Below are 23,890 nucleotides of genomic sequence, written 5' to 3'. Positions count from 1 at the left end.
CACGATAGCCATACACATCACAAAGGATCATGGCAGGATAAGGTAAAGAGAAGATGTATCTATCTAGACGCTGATGTGTCAAGAAGCACATAAAGGGAGGGAAAAGTTTGAAATCGCACTTTGATTTGTGGAGGAGATTCCTAATGAAGGTCTGTACAAACTGATGCCATAGGCTTAAATATCTCTTTGATCACTGGTCCACAACCAATGCTTAAAACATTTCTGCTTGTTCTGCCAAAGTGTTCCTTGACCTTAAAGTAACATAATTCATTATAGTTATGGCATTAACTTGCTTTAACTGTTAACTGTTAAAATGTCTTAAAGAAAGGTAATCCCACTGCTGCTGTTCTCTCTTCCAATAAAATGTGAGAAGTCATTTGAGGCCTAGTCATAAACAGCAGCTCAAGTTGAACCCAGAGAAAGGAACTAAATCCCAATGTGAAATAAATTGAAGAAAAATATCAATACTTCATTATTCAGACATTTCTCCTCTTAATTTTGTTGAGCCATGGTAAATGCTTTGGATTGAAACATTTTTTGAACTATTGAGAGGCTTAAAGTTATTGGAAAAATTATTCTAGCTGATTCCCGTGCTTTAATATGTTGCTTCCTCACTCCCAAAATTCTGATGTGATTTTTAGCAATCAGTATCTCAAACTACAACAGCTAGTTTAATGCCATTTGAAAGCTGGAATCCGAGTTTTTTTAGATGGTAAAGCCTTGGATTCCAGTTGCACTATTTGTGATATTAGCTACTTTGGTATGTCTGAATTAGAACAGGGGAGCAATATAGTAATTGGAAGGGCATGTACCTGGGCTAGAAACAAATGCTAGCCCTGGTAGCTTTGGAAATATGACGATAAGCCTTTTGCTAGTTGCTTAGAACAGAAAGGCTATTGAGATGCTGGTTCAGGACTGCATACAGATTCATATCCAGTATACAATGACTTTTTGTGCTATGGATTAGATAGTATAACTTTTTTAATTCCTGGAGGACATATTTGGGAATTTTAGAGGATAAAAAATAGCTTCTTCTTGGAAGTGTAGTGCACTATATACTTCAGTTTCTTCTTGTAATTTTTCTTAGAGGAAAGTAGAGATGTTGCAAGGGAGAGGAGCATCAAATTATGTAATTCAAAAGTATAAATTGGCAAAGTTAGATGGACCATCTTTTTACCTCACAATGAAAAAAGAACACTTAATTTTATAACTGCAAAATATATTTTCATTCTTAAATCTTATAAGCATGTAAACTTAAAATAATCAATTTTGGTACACACGTGTTGGTTTTACTTATGATTACGCATAAATATAGTGCCTTAAATTTGCACTGAGACATGTTCCCATCTCTAAAGATGATTCTCTCTGGATTACAGCTACATACTACTACACTGTCAGTAGTTTTAATGCTTTTAGCAATTCTAGCTGTAAGATGCACCTAAAGGTGACCTGAAAAGGAGAAAGAAAAGGGGTTAAGCCTTTATTTACTGCCTTATTATATATAAAAGAGGCCTAAAAATGGGATGTTGGAAGTTTTTTGTTTTCTGAAAAGTGTCTGACTTCTTAAAACTTTAATCCCCATGCCCCATCATGCATCCATGTATAATCAAGCCTACAATCACTTTCAGTTTTCAGATTTTATAAAAGCAAAGCTAGAAATTACATAAAGCAAAAACAGAACTACTGTACATAGATTGGTGTCATTTCATATCAAGAGAATAAGTCACCAAAATACTACAGAGAAAGATAATTCAGCAGAGCCTATAGAAAATCAGATAGCATAGTAAACTCAAAACATTCCTTTGGCCAGGATATTTCCATTGACTTCAGTTGCAATTCTATGTTTCAAGGTTTTAGCAGCAGTCCTCTAAGAGCAGCATAATGAATTCCCCTGTTTCTGCCAGTTGCACTGAATACATCTCAAGTTCACACCAGATCCACAGATTATCATACTAAAATATTTAAAATTGTGGGATGTCTCCTTTGCATTTTACATATTTTCTTCTTACAGCACTTAATTTATATGGTATTGTCATATAAAACTGCACGATTTTAAAATGACCTGGGATACGAATTAAGTTGGAAGCTCCTTGAAGCAGAGTCTTATCTTTTATATGTTGGAACAGCATCTGGACCTCGGGGTGCTACTGTGTGATACAAATAATAAAAGATTGATGTGGCAGTTTAAATTCCACAGAATAACATGAATGAATGTAAATAAATCTTTTGAAGAATGTCTATTTTGAATTCACTGATACGTTATCATGTATATAGTTTCATGCAGGTTCAGCCTTATTAGTTAAATAATCACTACTATGTTTCATATATTGTTTATTTGGAGCACTGTTTAGGCAGACAGACTTGCTATACCAAATCAGAGCAGCAATCCATCATGTTTTGTATCTTGCTTGTCGTTCATGGTGGTGAAAATCTCTCTCATGCCCTTAACCTCTTTTATAATAACCTACATCTCAGGGAAAACTTCTTGAATCGCTGTGGTGATCTGTTCATATCTTCAGTTATGAGTTTGGAATACTTATATCCTGGTATATGTAACTACTGGTGTTATTGGTCATAAAATTACCTAGCCACACTAGCTAAGGGCATACCTGCTTTCCTGTGAATTCCTAGAGGCTATAAAATATATGAAGAAGTATTTCACTTTTTTGTAGCCATTAATTTCAGTGGTACAGGATTAATCTATTTTTAATCTATGCATCTTGTAATTTTTCATCTTCTGGTGTGTGTGTGTATACATATATGACTTGAGTTCCTGTATTTTTTTTATTATGAAATGTTTACATATAACAGATGATTTTTAGCTGTGCTTCCTCTAAATCGAAAGGGCTTTACAGAACTTAATTAACATAATATCTCTATGGGCAGAGTAGTTTTCCCGTGTCAGAAAATGGGGAAAATAAAAACAGTTGTTAAGACTTAGATCCTTAAATTTTAATCCCTTTGAGGATCTGGGCCTAAATGGCTTCCTCAAGGATGGAGAGCAAGTCAGTGGCAGATCAGGAATTAAGTCTCAGAAGTGATCAGCTGACATCTTGTGCTTATTCAGCAACCCATCTGTCTGTGTTGCTTACCCATAATTGCTCAAGGTAAACATGCCATTCCATGCTTTCCACTCAACTGGTGAAAAAACAGTTGTTTGCCAGTACACCTGAAATACTATGTCCAACTGAAACTAGAGGTAGCTTAGGTAAGAACAACAGAATTTGAAACAGCACCAATCCCCATACTATTGTAGAATATACCATGGGAGGTATGTTTCAATAGAAGTAGTCAGCACCTGTATTTTACAAGCCCTTTGAAAGTCAGTAATCAAGCTAGAGTGTTAAGTTCAGTACTGACTAGCAGTACCCCCTTTTGAATCACCCATACCACTTCCTTCTGCTAGACCCTGTAATGGTCTGACTAGATGTTAGAGCTACAGGCCTCCCATAAATGTAAAAATGTGGTACAAACAAGTAAAGTTTCCACTTGTTGGATGGAGTCTACACATGTAAAAAGTTTGGCTTTATTCTTGATACATTACAACAATACAAGTCTCAGCCTAAATTGGCTATTCCTAAGGGTGTCCCTAGAATTGCCATTGTCTCAGTCTCTTGTTCATGAGTCACAACCCTCAGCATGGTTGCAAACAGGTCCAAGGGGAGTGTGATCAGCCTCACTTTCTTTATGGCTGAATGGGAGTCCTGAATTTTTTTCCATTGTGATTAAAGGTCTAACCATATGAAAAAAGTTGAGAACTCCTGTTCTTGTTTCTCTGCCATGGAAAAAGAAAAGGAGTAAATGTGGCACCTTAGAGACTAACAAATTTATTTGAGCATAAGCATGCATCCGATGAAGTGAGCTGTAGCTCATGAAAGCTTATGATCAAATAAATTTGTTAGTTTCTAAGGTGCCACAAGGACTCCTTTTCTTTTTGCGAATACAGACTAACACGGCTGCTACTCTGAAATCTGCCATGGAGACATTCTGCTTGGAGCTAATAGGGGCCAGCAGCTAGCATGAGTCAGCAGTAGTTACTGATCATCTTACGGAGCAGAGTTCTAGCACCTGATCTCTAGAGTGGATCAATGGAGAAACCTAGCATCTTCACGCTTTACTTGTGGGTAAATTTCTAAATATTTAACATTACTCCCCAAAATAGGAAAATCAGACTTTTTAAAAAGGCTTACACTCACACAATCGGTGTTACTAAAACTCAAACTTCCTTTCAGGAATATTGTCTGGAAGAAATAAAAAAATAATGCCCGGTAGCATACTTGACTCATGCCTGCAATGATCGGAGATGATTTTCACCTCCTAATTATCTCTAGGAAATGAGTCAGCAATAAACTAGTTACAGCTCTTGGCTGCTAGCTAAGAAATTATATTAATATTGGCTATGTTTATTTCTGCCTTCCAAAGAAAGTTATACCACATGGTTCTGAGACGAGGAATGGGACAGAAGAACAAAAGTCAATTATAAAACTAATCATGTAAAAAAGGTCAGCATGTAATGTCTGTCTAAAGTAATCTGTATGAGAGATTATTATAAATCAGTGCTAGGCTTCAACGTCCTCTGGCTGCTTTTTTCAAATATACAGTACAAAGTTATTCACACAGGAATCATTCACGTCAAACTAATGGACCAACATCAACTGCAGAAAGAGACAGGGTATACAGTAATTGATGACAGTGCATCCATTCACAAAAACTCCATCTATGCTTGGAAGTTAAGTCCCTGATTTTGCAAACATTTATGCACGTATATTTAACTGAAGTGAATGGAATTGCTTGCATGTTTAAAATAAAGCACAGTAACATGCATAAGTATTTATAGGAGCAGAGCCTAACCCTATTGCAGGAAGTGGTTGTGAGCAACAGATCTTAGTGTATTGATACTGAAAATGATTTACTCACTAGTAGGAATGTGACAATACTGGGTTCAGCACCGCAACAGAAAGTTCAATCCATCTTCTAAGTCTATTTTGCTTTGAAAGAACCAAGATGTACCATGTCTTGGAACATTTTACTGCTTTTATAAAATGGGAATGACTGCAGTAAAAATATTTTTTTAAAAAGCAAATTTTTTTCTAATATTTCAAAAAAGTATTTTAAGGATCACAAGGAACAGGTGTATTTGTGACCTTTAAAGGAAGATTTCAGTAGTTTAGAAAAGTTTTGTGTGTGCTATGGGCAGAAGTAGGAATCCTGAGGCATATGAACTGATAGAAAAATAGTATTTTTGGTATTTTTCATTGTTTCTGGGGGGGTTTCTGAAGTGAGTGATATTTGATTGGCTCAGTTGGATTAACTATAAACATCTTTTTGTACATTGCAAAACAGTGGAAGACTAACAAGCATTGAGTGAGTCTGACAGTGCAGGCAGGAGCTGGGAAATGCTAGCTGCATGTCTCCAAATGTTTTTCATGTTGGATTGGAATTACTGGCCTATTGCAATCTCCATCTCGCCTGAGCAGGCTGCTAGTATTGCAGAATCACTCCAAATTATGCTATTGTTTTGTGAGGTTGGCAATGGAGGACTAGCATGAAACTACCAAACTAATTTATTTGTGACCTGCCCCAAGTCTTCAGCAATAAATGTATGTACTAATCCATAATGCATTTGCCCAAATTCTGCCCTTAGGTTATGCACATGTAAATCCTACTGGCTACAATGGGAGTTGCACATGTCTAGCTGACAGCAGAATTTGGCACATTATCTTTTTTTTGTAAGCTGTGAAGGCTATGTCTGCTGGTGCGCTAGTATACTTTACTTTCGGCATTCATATGGAATACTGGCTCTCAACCTGCGGCCCAATCAGCACACAACTGCGGCCCATGTGACATCCTTAGGGCCACATAGATAGTATTGGATCTGGCCCACAAGGGTAATTAGGTTGAGAACCACTGATCTAGAATAATGTACTCTGTTGAGGAAGGCACATACATCAGATAGGTATGACTGATTTAATAACGCACCCTTAAAGATCCCAAATTCAGCCCAACGGTAATAAGGAATATTCCTTCTGTACATTACAATGCCATAGTTTGCAAGGTTTATATCATAAAGAACAAATTGTCTAACAAACTGCCAAGTAAATAAAGCAATCAACATGCAGCTGTCTTTTATGGTCAGGCAAGCTGATGACTCAATCACATCAAAATAGCTACAGAGACTAATCAACCATACTATAAAAAGACAAATGCTAACATGAATAAACATACAAATATGCAGCGACATTGGTATATGTACATGCTGCTTTTTTAAAAAGTGAATTCAGGCTGAGATTTTCAAAGGAGCCTAAGGAAGATAGGTGCTTAACTTCCTTAGGCTCCTTTGAAAATCTAACACCTTAATGCTTGTTTAAGGTGCTGGATGTATTGGATAGCTCTAGACACAGAAGTCCCCGAGCCACAGGACAGATAGAGCCAAAGCCAACTTTAGAGGCTTTCCTCCCGGATTTTGAAGACCTAGAAATGTCCAGGATAGTCTCATGGGGGGTGGGGGAGGGCATCAGGGTAGGAAGAGTTGCTACTCCTTTCTTGAGAAATTAAACCAATTGTGAGGGCAAAATGTTTGTCATATTCCTAAATATCAAAGGTTATTCATGGACCCCCTAGAGTTGTCTGGCATTGGCCATTGAGACCTACGGCCATGAGTCTCTCTGTTTCTGAGGAAACCCAAGACCAATTTGTGGCTGTGGGGAAGGTGTCTCCCAAGTTGCTGCTAGCACAGGACACCACTAACTTCCTTTCTCACATGGACAAAGCTTGAAATGGTAATGCCACTTTTCTTCCCCTCTGACCTCTGCCCTGTAAACAATGATGTGATCATAGTAGACAGGATATGTTATATTCTGGAAAAGGGAAGAAATTCTTTTTGCAATGCCAAGAATGCTAAGGTCTGCTCTGGGTACACCAAAGCCAGTAGCAATGCAAGTTTCCCTGTATTGTGCTTCAGACTTTTTCTGGAGGGATATCTCTAGGAGCGAGATGGAAGTTTACGATTCCTTTGCCTTGCTAATGAATTAAGACTGCCTGTAGGTGTATTAGGTTTTGTCATGTATATTAGTCTATTAGGAATTTGACTGAGACTGTCAACTCATTTCACATACGCCACAGAACAGCTGACATAAACATTAAGAGCAATTTTTTTTAAAGTACAACAGAAGCAGGAAGTCTGTGAAACAATCAGTGGGGCCACTGAATAATTGAGGTGCTCAAGAAAGCACCTAAGGAAGACAAGGCTGTTGCAGAAAAGCTAAATGAATTCTTTGCATCGGTCTTCATGGCTGAGGTTGTAAGGGAGATTCCCGCACCAGAACCATTGTTTTTAGGTGATAAATCCTGAGGAACTGTCCCAGATTGAGGTGTCATTAGAAGAAGTTCTGGAAAAAATTAATAAATTAAACAGTGGTAAGTCACCAGGTGCATATGGTATTCAGCCAAGAGTTCTGAAGGAACTCAAATATAAAATTGCAGAACTATTAACTGTGTTTTGTAGCCTATTGCTTAAATTATCCTCTCTAGAAGATGTCTGGAGGATAGCTAATGTAATTCTGCTTTTTAAAAATTGCTCCAGAGGGAATCCTGGCAATTACAGGTTGGTATACCTAACCTCAGTACCAGGCAAACTGATTGAAACTATAGTAGAGAACTAGGGTTGCCAATTTCAGTTGGATATATTCCTGGAGGTTTCATCACATGACATGATCATGAATTAAAAATTAATCTTTAATTCCTGGAGACTCCAGGACAATCCTGGAGGGTTGGCAACCCTATAGAGAACAATTATCAGACACAGAGATTAACATGGGTATGTTGGGGAAGAGTCAACATGGCTTTTGTAAAGGGAAATCATACTTCACCACTCTATCAGAATTCTTTAAAAGTGTCAACAAGATACAAGTGATTTTCCAGCTGCTCTATTCTGTGTTAGGAATACAGCATTAAGAACATTGCCCTGTCACCACTAGCTGAAGCAAGCGAAAGATTGAAATTTAACTTCTTTAAATGAGTAAAAATGGAGTGGTGACAGTGAACCATAATGTTAAGATGCACATAAGTATGTAATTGTTTATAGTTATAAGGGTTTACTAATTAATAAAGATAGTCTTGAGCAATTTCAGCCAGGGATAACAAGATGGTGGATACAGGGAATTACAGCCAGAGAAACTAAAATGGTAGTCTTGGAGCAATTTGGCCAATACCAAACAGGCAGGCTGAGGTGAGATAAAGGTCACTCCAAAAACTGAAGGGAGGGGTCAGTTGAGTATGGCTCAGCTTTCCAAACAGGTTTTGCTTTGATTGACAGATGAGTTTAGAATCTGTGATTGGTCCATAAGAACAGACCAATCAGGGAAGGCTTAAAGATGATTGGTGGATGGGTATGTTAATGATAAAGATGGAAGACAGAACCAATCAGAATAGGCTACAAATCTGTATATCAGGCAGGAGCTGACAGGCTGTGGGAAAGGTCCCTCACCAAAGGCCCTTAAGCAAAGTAAGCACTCATGAGATAAGGTAGAAGATCCTCTCAAGGATCAGTAACTAGTTAAACAATAGGAAACAAAGGATAGGAATAAATGGTAATTTTTCAGAATGGAAAAAGATGTAAATAGCAGAGTCCCCCGCTACCTGTGCTTGTCAACATATTTATAAATGACCTGGAAAAGGGGGTGAATAGTAAGGTGGCAAAGTTTGCAAACAATACAAAATTACTCAACATAGTTAAGCCCAAAGCTGACCCTGAAGAGTTACAAAGGGATCTCCTAAAACTGGGTAACAAAATATCAGATGAAATTCAATGTTGCTAAGTGCAAAGTAAAACACATTGAGGAAAAAAAAAATCCTAACTATACATTAGCTGTTACCATTCAAGAATGAGATTTTTGGAGTGTTTTTGTGGACAGTTCTCTGAAAATATCTGCTCAGTGTGTAGCAGCAGTCAAAAAAGTTCCCAATCTTAGGAAAGGGATAGGTAAGACTGAAAATATGACACTATATAAACCCATGGTACTCCCTCACCTTGAGTACTGCATCCAGTTATGGTTGCCCCCTATCAAAAATAATATAATTAGCAAATGGTACAGAATAGGAAAACCAAAAATGGTTAGGGGTATGAAACAGCTTCCATACAAGGAAAAATTAAAAAGATTGGGATTGTTCCGTAGCCATCTCTTCTCTAAAATTGGGGGAATATGATAGAGGTCTATAAAATCATGAATGGTGTGGAGAAAGGGAATAGGAAATTCTTATGTATGCCTTCAAATAACATAAGAACTAGGGCCACCCTATGAACTTAATAGGCATCAAGTTTAAAACCAACAAAAGGAAGTACTTCACACAATGCACAGTCAACCTATGGAACTCATTGCCTGTGGATGTCGTGAAGGCCAAAAGTATAACTGTTTTCAAAAAGAATTAGATAATATCAGGGAGAATATGTGCATCAATGGCTATTAACCAAGATGGTTAGGGACACAATCCCATGCTCTGGGTGTCCCTAAACCTCTGATTGCCAGAAGGTATGACTGGGACAGATCACTCCAAATTGCCCTGTTCTGTTCATTCCTTCTGATGCATCTGGCACTGGCCACTATCAGAAGATTGGATACTTGGCTGGATGGACTATTGGTCTGACCCAATACGGCCAGTCTTTTATGTTTTTATGATGGTAATTATTTTGTTCAAAACTACCAATGGCTGGATGTGGACTAATGGATGATTCTTTAGTCCAGGGGTCTCAAACTCACAGCCTGTGGATCATCTGCAGCCTGCAAGCCTCCCCAGTGTGGCCCATGGGGCTCTAGCAGTTTTGGGGCCAGGTCTCTCCCTTGGCCCCACTTGCCACCCCTGGGTGTTCCCCCACAGGGGCCCTGGCAGCGCAGCCAAGCTGAGCAGCGTCTGCCTGCTCACTCCAGTGGCTGCTGGCCCCTCCCTGCAGCCCAGGGGCAGGGCGGGGCTGTGCCTCTGTGTGTTGCACCCACCCCGAGCACCCCTATGGCCAATGGGACGCTGTGGGGGTGGTGCCTCGGGGTAGCAGGGCGCGAAGGCCCCCTGGCCCGCCCCACCTTGGAGCTGCAGGTAAGTACTGCACCCTCCCACCCCCAGCCCAGAGCCTGCACCCCCTTCCCGTTCCCACACACCCACTCCTGCCCCCAAACTCCATCCTGGAGCCTGCACCTCAGATCCCCTCCTCCACCCAAACTCCCTTCCAGAGCCTTAGGCGGGGGTGTGGATGTGTGTGTGTAGTTTTGGGCAGCATGAGTGACATTATTTGCCCGCTTGGGAGGATTTGAAGACTGGCACTGGCCCTAAGGTAAGTTGAGTTTGAGACCCCTGCTTTAGTCCTTTCTCATTGAGTCCTACACAATATCTTGTTTGAATTATCTAAATATATATTTGAAATAGTATTTGTAACTATGGCTAAGTCACATTGCTTCAGTCATTTAAAGACAAAGACTATTAAATAAATATATATACTGTAGAGCATAATCCTGCATCTGCCAAGAGAGAAGGGCTAGGTGACCTGACAGGTAATTTTGTTTCCATCTCATTCTTATCCTGAGAGAAAGTGCTAAAGAAAGTCCTATCATGCTGACCAATTTCATGGTTTATTTAGTACAGCCATACTTTTTTTGGGTATTAATTATGTGATCAAATACCAAATAGGGGTGTTTGATTACTGAATGCAAATTCAATGCCACGAGCTACAAAACAAAACAAAAACTGAATATTGTCACACTTGAGAATTTTACATAATTTAAGTGGAGATTAGTTCCTTAAAGCTGTGCATTCTTCTTGTGAATTCTGGGAAATATGAAACAACAAAGCTTTATTCCAATGACTTACGTTTTTCATGGGAAAAACTATATCCGGTACTCTGCAGTTGTATTATTTATTCAGTGTGTACATTTTCTGCTGTTTCTATTCACTTTTTTCTGTATTGTAGTTCTTGATAATGGCACTGCAAAGCTCCATTCCTCCCTTACATTTATTCACTCAAGAAGTAAATGTTCCATTTTATTATTATTTTCGTTAATTTCTGTTAGCAACCTCCAGTGTGCCAAAACAAATAGTAGGCTCCTGGCCCTGATCTTACACTCTAAAAAGCCAATAGTCAGGCTCAGGGGAAGGAGTACAACATAGGAGCAAAGTGATCACATGGTGGTTGGCCATGTCCTGATAATTAATATTATTTTTAATATAAATCTGTATCGAGACTATCCCCAACTACATTACATCTCCCATCAGGACCGTGGGGGAGGTAGGCAGGGACACCAGGCCCCTGCTAGCTGCCTGGGGGGTAGGGAGACCAGACCCTTCCCATCATCCTTGGGGAAGGGAAGAGTCCAGCCCTCCCCCTCAGCCAGAGGCAGCACAACAAGTCCCCCGTCCCTGCGGCGGGCTGGGGCTCCCCTCGCCCTCTGCCCCCAGCGGCAGCCTGCCGCAGGGCGGGGCTTTTCCGGTTGCGAGGCCCCAGGCGGGAGGCAGGTGAGGGCATGCGGGGCGGGGGAGCGGGTCTCTGCCCTCACTAAAGATGGCTCCGGCGGCTACCGGGGCCGGACCACGTGGGGGCCGAAGCGGGTTGCGGCGCGGGACATGGAGCCGGGGCGACTGGAGAAGTTCCCGAGCCCGGGCAGGGGCAGCGGCCTCCGCGCTCTGAAGCGGGCGCGGCCCGGCGAGCTGCTATATCGGGCCGAACCCTTCGCCTGCACCGTCACCAAGCAGCGCCTGGGCGGCGTGTGCGAGCGCTGCCTGCGCAGGTACCGAGCCGGGCCCGGTCCTCCGGCAGCCCCCAGCCGCCCTTCCCGCCTGCACGCGTCCCCGCCCGCTGCCCCTCCCCGCTCTGGGAGGGCTTCCCCGCAAACACACCCACCCGCTCCTGCCCCTGCTGGAGCCGCGTGCGGCGGAGCCTGCCCTGCGCGGGGCCACCCGGGGGCGCCCCCCGCCACGCGTTACAGACCCATAGACCGCCCCCAAGGCCGGCTCCCCCCCTGCGCAGCCCTCACGGCCGTGGGCCTCGTGTGTGGGACAGGAGCCCCGCCCGCTTGCCCGCCCGGCTTCTTCGCACCCCACTGCGCGCCACCCGGGCTGCAGGGCTGGCTGCAGCCCCGAGCCCGGCTCCCCGCCGCTGCGCGCCCGCAGCCCGGGTTTTTGGTCATTAGGAGTTTGTATCTAGCGCCGGGCGGGCAGGGACGGGCACTGCCGTGCTGAGTTGTGCTATTGGCCAGTCATAACGCCAGAAGGGAGGGGACGGCAGTGACACAGGGTGAGGGGAAGAGCAGGGGTAAGGGGAGGATGAGATTTATGTCTAGGCTTGGCAGAATTGGATTGTTTTTTAAGATAAAAATAAACATCGATCTCCCATAAAAATTAAGCAGTTCCCCCTGATTTTTTACCAATTCAAATGTTCATAGATATGGGAAATTAGGGAGGGGGCAAACAGTAGGGCGTGTCTGACGATAATTATTTAATATGTATAGTTGGGATTATGCTTTCCAATGTGCATTACTTTGCATGTATCAACATTAAATTTCATTTTCCAGTTTGTCACCCAGTCACCCAGTTTTGAGAGATCCTTTTGTAGCTCTTCGCAGTCTGCCTGGTTCTTAACTGTAGTAATTTTGTTTCATCCGCTAATTTTGCCACCTCACTGTTTACTCCTTTTTCCAGATAATTTATGGATATGTTGGATAGGACTGGTCCAAGAACAGACCGCTGGGGGACACCACTATTTACCTCTCTCCACTCTGAAAACTGACCATTTATACCAACCCTTTGTTTCCTATCTTTTAACCAGTTACCAATCCATGAGAACACCTTCCCTCTTATTCCACGGCAGTTTACTTTGTGTAAGAGCCTTTGGTGAGGGACCTTGTCAAAGGCTTTCTGAAAATCTAAGTACACTAAATCCACTGGATCCCCTTGGTCCACATGTATTTTGACCCCCTCAAAGAATTCTAGTAGATTGGTGAGGCATGATTTCCCTTTACTAAGACTATGTTGACTCTTCCTCAACAAATTATGTTCATCTATATGTTTGACAATATTGTTCTTTATTATAGTTTCAACCATTTTGCCTGGTACTAAAGTCAGGCTTACAGGCCTGTAATTGCCGGGATCACCTCTGGAGCCCTTTTTAAAAATTGGCATCACATTAGCTATCCTCCAGTCATCTGGTACAGAAGCTGATTTAAATGATAGCTTACAGACTACAGTTTGTAGTTCTGCAATTTCACGTTTGAGTTCCTTCAGAACTCTTGGGTGAATACCATCTGGTCCTGGTGACTTATTGCTGTTTAGTTTAACAATTTGTTCCAAAACCACCTCTAATGATACCTCAATCTGGGACAGTTCCTCAGATCTGTCACCTAAAAAGAATGGCTCAGGTTTGGGAATCTCCCTCACATCCTCAGTGGTGAAGACCGATGCAAAGAATTCCTTTAGTTTCTCTGCAATGGCCTTATCGTCCTTGTCCAGTGGCCCACTGGTTGTTCAGCAGGCTTCCTGCTTTTGATGTTCAGTACTTTTAGAAAAAAAAAATATTATGTTGAAATCAATGTTTATTGATGTTTACTAACAAAAATTTAATACTGCCAAGCCAATTTATAACCGTATCTCTCAAATGTCCCTCATTTCAACCTCAAAGTATCTACGATCCATACAGATTACATGTCCCCTCACTTTTATAGTGAAATTATTTACATCAAAAGTAGAGTCATGAAAATGAGATTATAGAAAGAGTTGTACACACTGAGGTACAACTTTTAATACATTAATGTATTATTTTGTGTGTCTGATTTTGAGCATAGGTGCCGACTCCGTGGGTGCTCCGGGGCTGGAGCACCCACGGGGAAAAATTGGTGGGTGCTCTGCACCCGCTGGCAGCTCCCCACCGCAGCTTGCCTCCGCTCTGGCTCCTCCCCTGAGTGCACCTTCCCCTCTTCTCCCCCTAGCTCCCAGCGCTTCCGGCTGTGAAACAGCTGTTTTGTGGTGGCAAGTACTTTGGGGAAGGGGTTGGAATGGGGGCAGAGCTGGAGGGGGCAGGGCAAGGGTGGAGTCGGGGCAGTGGGGGTTGAGCATGCACCGGCGCCGGGAAAAGTTGGCACCTATTATTTTGAGTATATGTCATAACTTCTGGCCCAAATTTGGACCTTGACAGGTTGAGAACTGAGAAGAATGATTACAGTAGTAATCAGTTATGATATGTTTCTAACATACACATCTTGTCAGTTCCTTTTTTCTTTTAATAATGAGGTTTTTGTAGTCCATATGCACTCGGGTGCACTCATAATGCTTTAAACCCCCTCCAACTTTCTGCATTTTGATTATAGTAATCAGTTAGGAAAGCAAACAAACAACCTGGTAATTTATTTATACTGGTTATTTTAAGAGTAAGCCTTCCCCTCATTTTTATGAATTGATTTAATTCTGTTCTCATGTTTCCATCTGTTCCTTGTCAGTTTTAGTCTGGAGAGTCTGGGAGACTAATGGACAAGATTAGTGTTGCTGGATTCAATGACAAGTGAAAAGCCTGGTTCGTAAACCGCTCCAAAGTGAAGGATTTTCTAGCTGGAGTTGATGGCTTGAGAAACAGGTTATCAGTAAATGAGCTATTTTAAAAGATGTGGGTATCAGACTACTCTTGGATAGACTGGATGTTTCCTTAATTTCCATTAATCTATCAAAAGATTGTAAATCCAGGCCCAGCCCAGGGATGAGCTCTGCTTTGAGAGCACAAGTATGCCCACATGGAACTTACTGCAGGATCAGATTCCAAGTTACTGTGGAGAGCCCACCAAAATGCCTCCTTGGCGTCGGAATTCCAGAACTTGTTCTTTCACTGCAGAGCCTTAATAATTATGTGCACTTCACAATCCTGTTTTAGTGGGACTGCACCACCATTATTAGGGGAACCAGTATCCTTGCCTCCGTTTTCTAGATGGGGTATTTGAGGTACAGAGACTTTGTATCTCACAAAGGTACAAAGAAAGTATGTGGCAAAGATCGAAACTGAGCTCTACTCTCTGAGGTAGCTGGTGTATGTCTTATTCACTAGACTAACAGTTATTAAAGTTGAAAATAATTTAAAAAAATTGTGACGTGACTTGGTGGAGTATCAAGCTCACATACCAGTTTGGGGACCCCTGCACTAGACGACTGGCACCTTTTATGTAGATTGTTTCAAGTCTCTGTACCTAGGGAAATTATAGAATTTGGGCTAATAGGTCCAAATTTTCAAAAGTACCTAGTGATTTTGGGTGCCCAAGTAGACACACATTAAATTGGCCTGATTTTCCAAATGTATTGAGCACCTGCCCTTTGAAAATCAAGTCCCTTTAAGGTGTCTCAGATTCAAAAAATCATTGAAAATTTATGCCAGAATGCATGGCTGCCTTTGTAAAACACTGTGAGATCTGCACATGAAAAAGCACAAGGTAAATGCAAAAATCTTTATTAGCTGCATTTTTCGGATTGGGTAAGTGAGGCTCAGGGAAGTTGAGTGACTTGGCTGGAAGGCACTGCGGCCTAGTGAGTTAGACATTTCCTGTAGAGCTGAATACACCTCTCTTTTAGTCTTGGATCTGATGCATAATTTTGCTGTTACTTCTTAGCTGAATAAGCAAACTGGGGAGCTGAGGATCTTTAATGGTTGTATGAAATAAATAACCACACCTCCTCAATAAGAGCTTTTCTCTTCTGGACAGAAGAGAGTCTCCTGTTGTTTATGAGAAGGACTTTGGAAGTGGGCTTGATATTGAGTCATCCCCTTCTTTGGAAAATTCCTTGTTGTTAAAATTCAACAAAACTAAAATTCCTTTGAACTCTTATGATACTTTAACTGTGCCATGACTGGCGCACATATTGCATTTTCTTCCAACCCTTCTTGTAGCCTAATCAATTATTTGTTGAGATGCAATATGCACTTTTTACAGATAACAGGGAGCTACTTAGAGTTAGTTAAGAAGGTACATTTGGTGGGTTTTAATTAATACAGACAAATATAATTGAAATCATAGGAAAATTAGTCTATAAGATAAGTACAGTAAAGTGGTTTCCTGCATTGTTTATACTTACTTACAACTTTACAGAGACCATTGAAAACAGAGAGATAAGGAAAAGTAAAGGGAATTCATCAGAAGGGTGGTCCTGATTAAGTTTAAACCATCTCAGGGACCTGACAAACCCGAGAATAGGGAATTAAATTGAATATGTTATACCCCAACTTTATGTAACCTTCCGGATATATAGCCATATCTGATCAAGTTCCATGTCTGTAACAAGATTAAAACCTGTCCATTATTCACATTTGGCATTTCAGCTTTCCATAGCTACAACTTTAATTATGAATATTGATAAAGTACGCGATACATTTCTTAATAATTCCTGTATTTTATAGTAGGCTAACCACCTAATAACCAGATTGCTAAAGCCCCCGCTCCCTGAACTCACTTTTTGTGGAATTCTGCTGTGTACTGTTCTTTTTTTGTGGTCACTTAGATTCATAGATATTAAGGTCAGAAGAGTCCATTAAGATCATCTAGTACGACCTCCTGCACAACGCAGGCCACAGAATCTCACCCACCCGCTCCTGCGAAAAGCCTCTCACCTATGTCTGAGCTATTGAAGTCCTCAAATCGTGGTTTAAAGACTTCAAGGAGCAGAGAATCCTCCAGCAAGTGACCCGTGCCCCATGCTACAGAGGAAGGCAAAAAACCTCCAGGGCCTCTTCCGATCCGCCCTGGGGGAAAATTCCTTCCCTATGCCAAATATGGCGATCAGCTAAACCCTGAGCATATGGACAAGATTCACCAGCCAGATACCCAGGAAAGAATTTTCTGTAATAACTCAGATCCCACCCCATCTAACATCCTATCACAGGCCATTGGGCCTATTTACCATGACTATTTAAAGATCAATTAATTGCCAAAATCATATTATCCCATCATACCATCTCCTCCATAAACTTATTGTGTTTAATCTTAAAGCCAGATAGGTCTTTTGCCCCCACTGCTTCCCTTGGAAGGCTGTTCCAAAGCTTCACTCCTCTGATGGTTAGAAACCATCATCTAATTTCAAGTCTAAACTTCCCGATGACCAGTTTATATCCATTTGTTCTTGTGTCCACATTGGTACTGAGCTTAAATAATTCCTCTCCCTCTCCGGTATTTATCCCTCTGATATATTTATAGAGAGCAATCATATCTCCCCTCAACCTTCTTTTGGTTAGGCTAAACAAGCCAAGCTCCTTGAGTCTCCTTTCATAAGACAGGTTTTTCATTCCTCGGATCATCCTAGTAGCCCTTCTCTGTACCTGTTCCAGTTTGAATTCATCCTTCTTAAACATGGGAGACCAGAACTGCACACAGTATTCCAGGTGAGGTCTCACCAGTGCCTTGTATAACGGTACTAACACCTCCTTATCTCTACTGGAAATACCTCACCTGATGCATCCCAGGACCGCATTAGTTTTTTTCATGGCGATATCACATTGGCAGCTCATAGTCATCCTATGATCAACCAATACTCCGAGGTCCTTCTCCTCCTCCGTTACTTCCAGTTGATGAGTCCCCAGCTTATAACTAAAATTCTTGTTATTAATCCCTAAATGCATGACCTTGCACTTCTCACTATTAAATTTCATCCTATTACTATTACTCCAGTTTACAAGGTCATCCAAAATCTTCCTGTATGGTATCCCGGTCTCTCTCTAAATTGGCAATACGTCCCAGCTTTGTATCATCCGCAAACTTTATTAGCACATTCCCACTTTTTGTGCCGAGGTCAGTAATAAAAAGATTAAATAAGATTGGTCCCAAAACTGATCCCTGAGGAACTTCACTGGTAACCTCCCTCCAGCCTGACAGTTCACCTTTCAGTAGGACCTGCTGTCGTCTCCCTGTTAACCAATTCCTTATCCACCTTTCAATTTGTCTTCTAAGAAGGAGGGTGCAGAATTTATGACCTAGGATTATCTCAGTACACCTACAAGATTTCAGCTAAATCCCAGCTTTTAGCATAACTATTCCCACAAGGCCTCATACCAGTACAACAGGCCCATAATTATAATAAGCATAATAACCCAGTTATATGTTCTTCTCACTGTTAAACTTAGAGGAGAAATTATATGTTACTCAAAATATAAACCCTCCAAGATCAGGTCAGGCTCAATGGTCAACATTCTGCTTGATAGGAAAGTTCCAAAGGAGTTTGGGGGTGGGAGGAGGAGGTTGCACACATAGTGAATCTTGGACTTTACAGACCAGAGACATTCTCCCAGTTGTTTGGCCCGAGATTTGCTTGAACTGACCCTGATAGGAAGTCCTTTGTTTGTGACAGCAATACCATCTTTCTGCCACCTGCCTTTTTTACACTGATTACGCCTGTTTACACCGTTCTGCCAAGCAGAACAAGAAACGATAATGTGGTTGGTTTGTCTCTCTTGGCTTCTGTAATTACAGGCTGTTGTGTGGTATGTGCTTGAGAAAATCCAGTGAAACTGCTTGAGATTTCAAAGTATAAAACATCATTAACAACTGCTGCTTGGAGCAGCTACTCCTGGAACCCAAAAGGGGAGGGGCAATTCTTGATTTAGTCCTAAGTGGCACACGCAATCTGGTCCAAGGGGTGAATGTAGCTGAACCTCTTGGTAATAGTGATCAGTATATAATTACATTTAACATGCTTGCAGAGGAAAAAACCTGAAGAAACCCACCACAGTAGCATTTAATTAGAAAAGGGGGAACTATACAAAAATTAGTGGGCTAATTAAAAGGAATGGTCACGAGTGAAATGCCTGAAAGCTGCATGGAAACTTTTTAAAAATACCATAATAGAGGTTCAAACTATATGTATATCCCAAATATAGGAAAGAAATAGTAAGAGGACCAAAAGAATGCCACCATGGCTAAACAACAGAGTAAAAGAGGCAGAGACAAAAAGGCATCCTTTAAAAACTGGAAGTCAAATCCTACTGAGGAAAATAGAAAGGAACATAAAACTCTGGCAAGTCAAGTGTAAAAGTATAGTTAGGCAGGCCAAAAAAGAACTAGCTAAAGATACAAAAAAAACCAGCAAAATATTTTTTACATACATCAGAAGCAGGAAGTCTGCCAAACAAATCAGTGGGGCCACTAGATGATCAAGGTACCCTAACCCTATGAAGTGAGCTGTAGCTCACGAAAGCTTAAGCTCAAATAAATTGGTTAATCTCTAAGCATAAGCAAGTACTTCTTCACACAACACACAGTTGACCTGTGAAACTTGTTGCCAGGGGATGTTGCAAAGGTCAACAGTATAACTGGGTTAAAAAAAAAATTAAATAAGTCAGTGGAAGATGGGTCCATCAATAGCTATTAGCCAAAATGATCAGGGATGCAACCCAATGCCCTGGGTGTTCCTAAACCTCTGACTGCCAGACAGTGAGACGGACAAAAGGGGATGGATTGCTTGATAAATTGCCCTGTTCTGTTTATTCCCTCTGAAGCATCTGGCACTGGCCACTGTCTGAAGAAAGGATACTGGTTTAGATGGACCATTGTTCTGATAGAATATGGCTGTTCTTATGTTTATGTTCTAACTAACATGACATAATTTCCCAATGTAGGCAGACATGTTTATGTATGAAGGTAAACATGGCAGTTATGGGTACAATGAGTGAAGAGGATGGATTGTAGTACAATAATGCTCACTTCTGAAAATATGTGTAATTTGCAGAAGGCATATAACTCTGACCCCTGATCTGGTGGAATAAGGGCAGAAGGGGAAAAAACCCTAAAGCAACAACCGTAAAAGATCTTATACATATTGTTTCTGCTTGAGGTCTTTTATATCTCATTTTTTGTGTGGGCCATAAACAAATGTAATAGCATTGGAGGTAGACTGAATTTTGGTCACACTCAGTGGAGAGAAGCATACTACACAGAAGCTTGTAAATCCGATGGGGCAGAAGCTGGAAAATCCTATGGGAAAAATCGCCCCCTTTGCTTCTGCGAGGAGAGGAGGCCCAGATTTAGTAGATGGGATCTGGGTGTGCACAGGAGAAGGGGAAGAACACAAGCTCTATGCCCTACTGCGCAGTGAACTCTCTCCTGAGGAGGCATAGAGGTGGTGTCAGCTGGGGAGGCACTAGCAGCAGCATTTCTCCCAGAGGGGCTGTGCCACTATGGAATCCAGGGCTGAGGTCATGAAGTAGTCCTGAGTCACAGGGCCTCTGCACAGTTGGTACTGGCCTCCGCAGATCTGAGGTACACACTGTGACGGGTTGGATCACAGAAACCCCCTGGGAGCTGCCACCTGATGTGCCAAGATTACTTCTGCTCCTGCTTTCCTGCCCTGTCAGCTTAGGACTTCAGTGCCCTGCCTGGTTGGAGCCAGACCCGCTAGACTGCTGCAAACCCAGACCTAGATCTGAACCACCTCCCCTAACAGCTGTGGGCTTAACTGAAAGCAGCTTACAGAAGTGTTCCTGTCTTTAACACTCAGGTGCCCAACTCCCAATGGGGTCCAAACCCTAATTAAATCCGTTTTACTCTGTATAAAGCTTATACAGGGTAAACTCATGAATTTTTCGCCCTCTATAACACTGATAGAGAGAGATGCACAGCCGTTAATACATACTCTGGGTTAATTAATAAGTAAAGTGATTTTATTAAATACAGAAAGTAAGATTTAAGTGATTCCAAGTAGTAACAGACAGAACAAAGTGAATTACCAAGCAAAATAAAACAAAACACGCAAGTCTAAGTCTAGTACAGTAATAAAAACTGAATATAGATAAAATCTCACCCTTAGAGATGTTTCAATAAGTTTCTTTCATAGACTGGACACCTTTCTAGTCTGGGCACAATCCTTTCCCCTGGTACAGCCCTTATTCTAGCTCAGGTGGTAGCTAGGGGATTCCTCATGATGGCTGCCTCTCTTTGTTCCGTTCTACTCTCCTATATATCTTTTGCACAAGGCAGGAATCCTTTGTCCCTCTGGGTTCCCACCCCTCCTTCTCAGTGGAAAAGCACCAGGTTAAAGATGGATTCCAGTTCAGTGACATGATCACATGTCACTGTAAGACTTCATTACTCACTTCCCAGCACACAGGTATACAGGAAGACTTACAAGTAAAACAGAGCCATCTACAGTCAATTGTTCTGGTTAATGGGAGCCATCAAGATTCCAAACCACCATTAATGGCCCACACTTTGCATAATTACAGTAGGCCCTCAGAGTTATATTTCATATTTCTAGTTTCAGATACAAGAGTGATACATTTATACAAATAGGATGACCACACTCAGTAGACTATAAGCTTTGTAATGATACCTTACAAGAGACCTTTTGCGTGAAGCATATTTCAGTTAATTATATTCAAACTCATTAGCATATTTTCATAAAATCATATAGAGTGCAAGGTCACACACACACCTTAGGGTGTGATTTGTGGATTTAAAGGGCAGTCACCCTGACAGGATGGGCAACCCTTCTGCTTGACGAAACATGTAGTAAATTTCATGAGTGTGAATTGGTGGAATTTTCTGCCTACTGTCTGTATTTATCCTGAGTCAGGGATTGAACCCCGGTTTTATTTGCTGAGGTCTGACACAAATAGCCCCTTCTATTCTCTTTCTCTTCCCCCCTCCCCACCCTCAAAAAAACTAGCAAACCCAAAAGCAACCTGTATGTTTCTAAAAAGGCCATTGCTGTATGATTTTTCCAGCCTTAGCCATATAAACTGGGGAACTATCTGATCTTCTGTTATTTCCAGGCCAATCATTATCTTTTTGTCAATTTTAATTCCTGAAATGGTTGTGGTTAGGAAACAAAAAAGCATGTGTGATGTTTCGGCTTTAAGAATTGTGATAAGAACATACGACCAATGGTCCATCTAGCTCAGTATCCTGTCTTCTGACTGTAGTTGGTGCCATGTGCTTCAGAGGGAATGAACAGAACAGGGCAATTTATTGTGTGATCTGGTTGTCCAGTCCCAGCTTCTAGTAGTCAGAAAGAAGAAAGTATCGTTACCTCGATTTTACAGATGGAGAAACTGAGACATGGGGGCTGGGGAGTGACTTGCCCAAGGTCACCAAGGGGGCCAATGGCAGAGCCAGGAATAGAACGAATGTCTCTGGAGCCCTAGACCAGTTCTCTACCTGCTAAGCTCTACTGCCTTCCTTATAACTCAGTGTTGCCAACTGTTATGATCTTTTATCACAAATCTTCCAATATTTGGTGTTTTTCTTATAGTGCCAGTTCTTATATTGATGCGGTTACCTGAGAATCTCATGTTTCATTTAAAAAATATTTCCAGCCTTCATGGTTGAAGAGGAAAGATTTGAAAATGTGACCGGGTTCATTAGTATTATTATTTTATTTATTTCATTTAGCAGATCTCGTGATTTTTAGCTAACCTCATCATCTTTGAAACCTAGCTCAAAATTTTTGAATGCTTTGGGTTGGCAATTATGGGTTACTGCACCTCTAAGCTTTGGAACATTCAGGATTGATAGTATTTAGTTCTTGCTTCAATTGGGAAATCTTTTGGTTTGAGAATGAATTTAAGAATGAAGTAGGATTAGATATAGTTTATAAACTATAAGACCCTCTCATTTTGCCAACTAGTTTAGTTTATTTTAAAAAATGTTCTTGTTTTCTTATAGTTTTCATCCAGTTAAAGCAATTGAAGGCATAATGGAGACATAATGCTGTTATATGATTGAGTTATTACTGATTTGACCCATAATGAAACCAAATGTTCTTTTTTTCCCTAAAATTCAGAAATTTTGCAGAAATTAGGCCCTGCCTAGTAATTCTATTTTCTTCCCCTGCCCTGAGTGAGATTATTCATTAAAGTAGTCTTCCAGACCTTTTTTGAGTTGCTAAATATTATTAACTTAGTTTTAGGATAACTTCAGTACTTAATATATTATAACACTGTGTGCATATGTATATTATATAAGTACAATGTTTTAGTTCTTTGTTTCAAGGTTGTAGAAATCAAGGTTGTATACATAGTTTAAAAACAGATATAACTACTGAGGTATATAGAATAGAAATGTGTTTTGTGGATTTGGGGTTATATTTATAAACAAGTACAAAATATCCAGTATAGTGTTTGCGTAAGGCAAGGCATTTATAAAATAAACTATTGCTTTTCTCTAGGGTTATAAATAGACGAATTCAGTAGCTTAGTTTGCCTTCTTGCACCTTTAATACATTAGGTGGCAGTACAGGAACACAAATTAAAAATACTTGGCATGCTTTTGAAATTTTTGAAGCATTTGGAGAAACTGATTAGAAATCCAGGACTGTTAGATGTAAAAATCAGAATTTGAGGCCTAATCCTGCAACCCTTAGTCGTGCAAATGGTTCTGCTGACTTCCATATTACTACTTGTGTAAATCTAGTAGGATTGGGCCTTTGATTTGTGTAGAAGGCACTTGCGGGTTCAGAGGATTGATTGTGGGGTAAAGAACCTTTCGCTTCTAGATTCCACAGTGAGAGGCATTATGGTGTACAGGAATGAGCACAGGGGTGGGAGTCCCAAACTGTTAAATTCTAATCTTGGCTTTGCTGCTGACTTGTTGTGTGACCTTGGACAAGTCCTTCCAGGACAGGTTTGAGGTATAATGGCAGGGTGGTATTATTATTCAGTCATTATAGTCGGACCTAAGGTCTAACCAAGATAATAACCTCATTATGCTGGGCACTGTACAAACACAGAGTACTAGATGATCCCTGCCTGAAGAGCTTACTGAAAGTATGCAGATCAGGCCACAAATGCTGGTAACCTGACTTCCTCTCTCTCTGTAGTGAAGTATCACTTTTGAGCTATTCCTGACTTTCTTCTGACTGGTAATTGTGAACTGGTTTTCCTGTAAGCCTGGGCAATATT

General features: G+C 41.1%; 1 protein-coding gene across 2 annotated transcripts in view; it reads left to right on the top strand.

Annotated features, from left to right (window-relative positions):
- Nucleotides 1-11,522: 11,522 nt before the first annotated feature.
- SMYD3 (SET and MYND domain containing 3) overlaps nucleotides 11,523-23,890 on the top strand; it is a 663,495-nt gene continuing 651,127 nt past the window's right edge. The window contains exon 1 of one of the 2 annotated variants that reach the window (XM_075126978.1): nucleotides 11,523-11,768. In XM_075126978.1, coding sequence (XP_074983079.1) covers nucleotides 11,605-11,768 — 164 coding nt within the window. In that variant the 5' untranslated portion in view covers nucleotides 11,523-11,604. The remainder of the gene's footprint in view (nucleotides 11,769-23,890) is intronic. The other variant, XM_075126977.1, reaches the window with a different exon arrangement.

The sequence above is a fragment of the Caretta caretta genome, chromosome 3, assembly GCF_965140235.1.
Source record: "Caretta caretta isolate rCarCar2 chromosome 3, rCarCar1.hap1, whole genome shotgun sequence".
NCBI classification, from domain to species: Eukaryota; Metazoa; Chordata; order Testudines; family Cheloniidae; genus Caretta; species Caretta caretta.
This window is presented reverse-complemented; position numbering and strand designations above follow the sequence as displayed.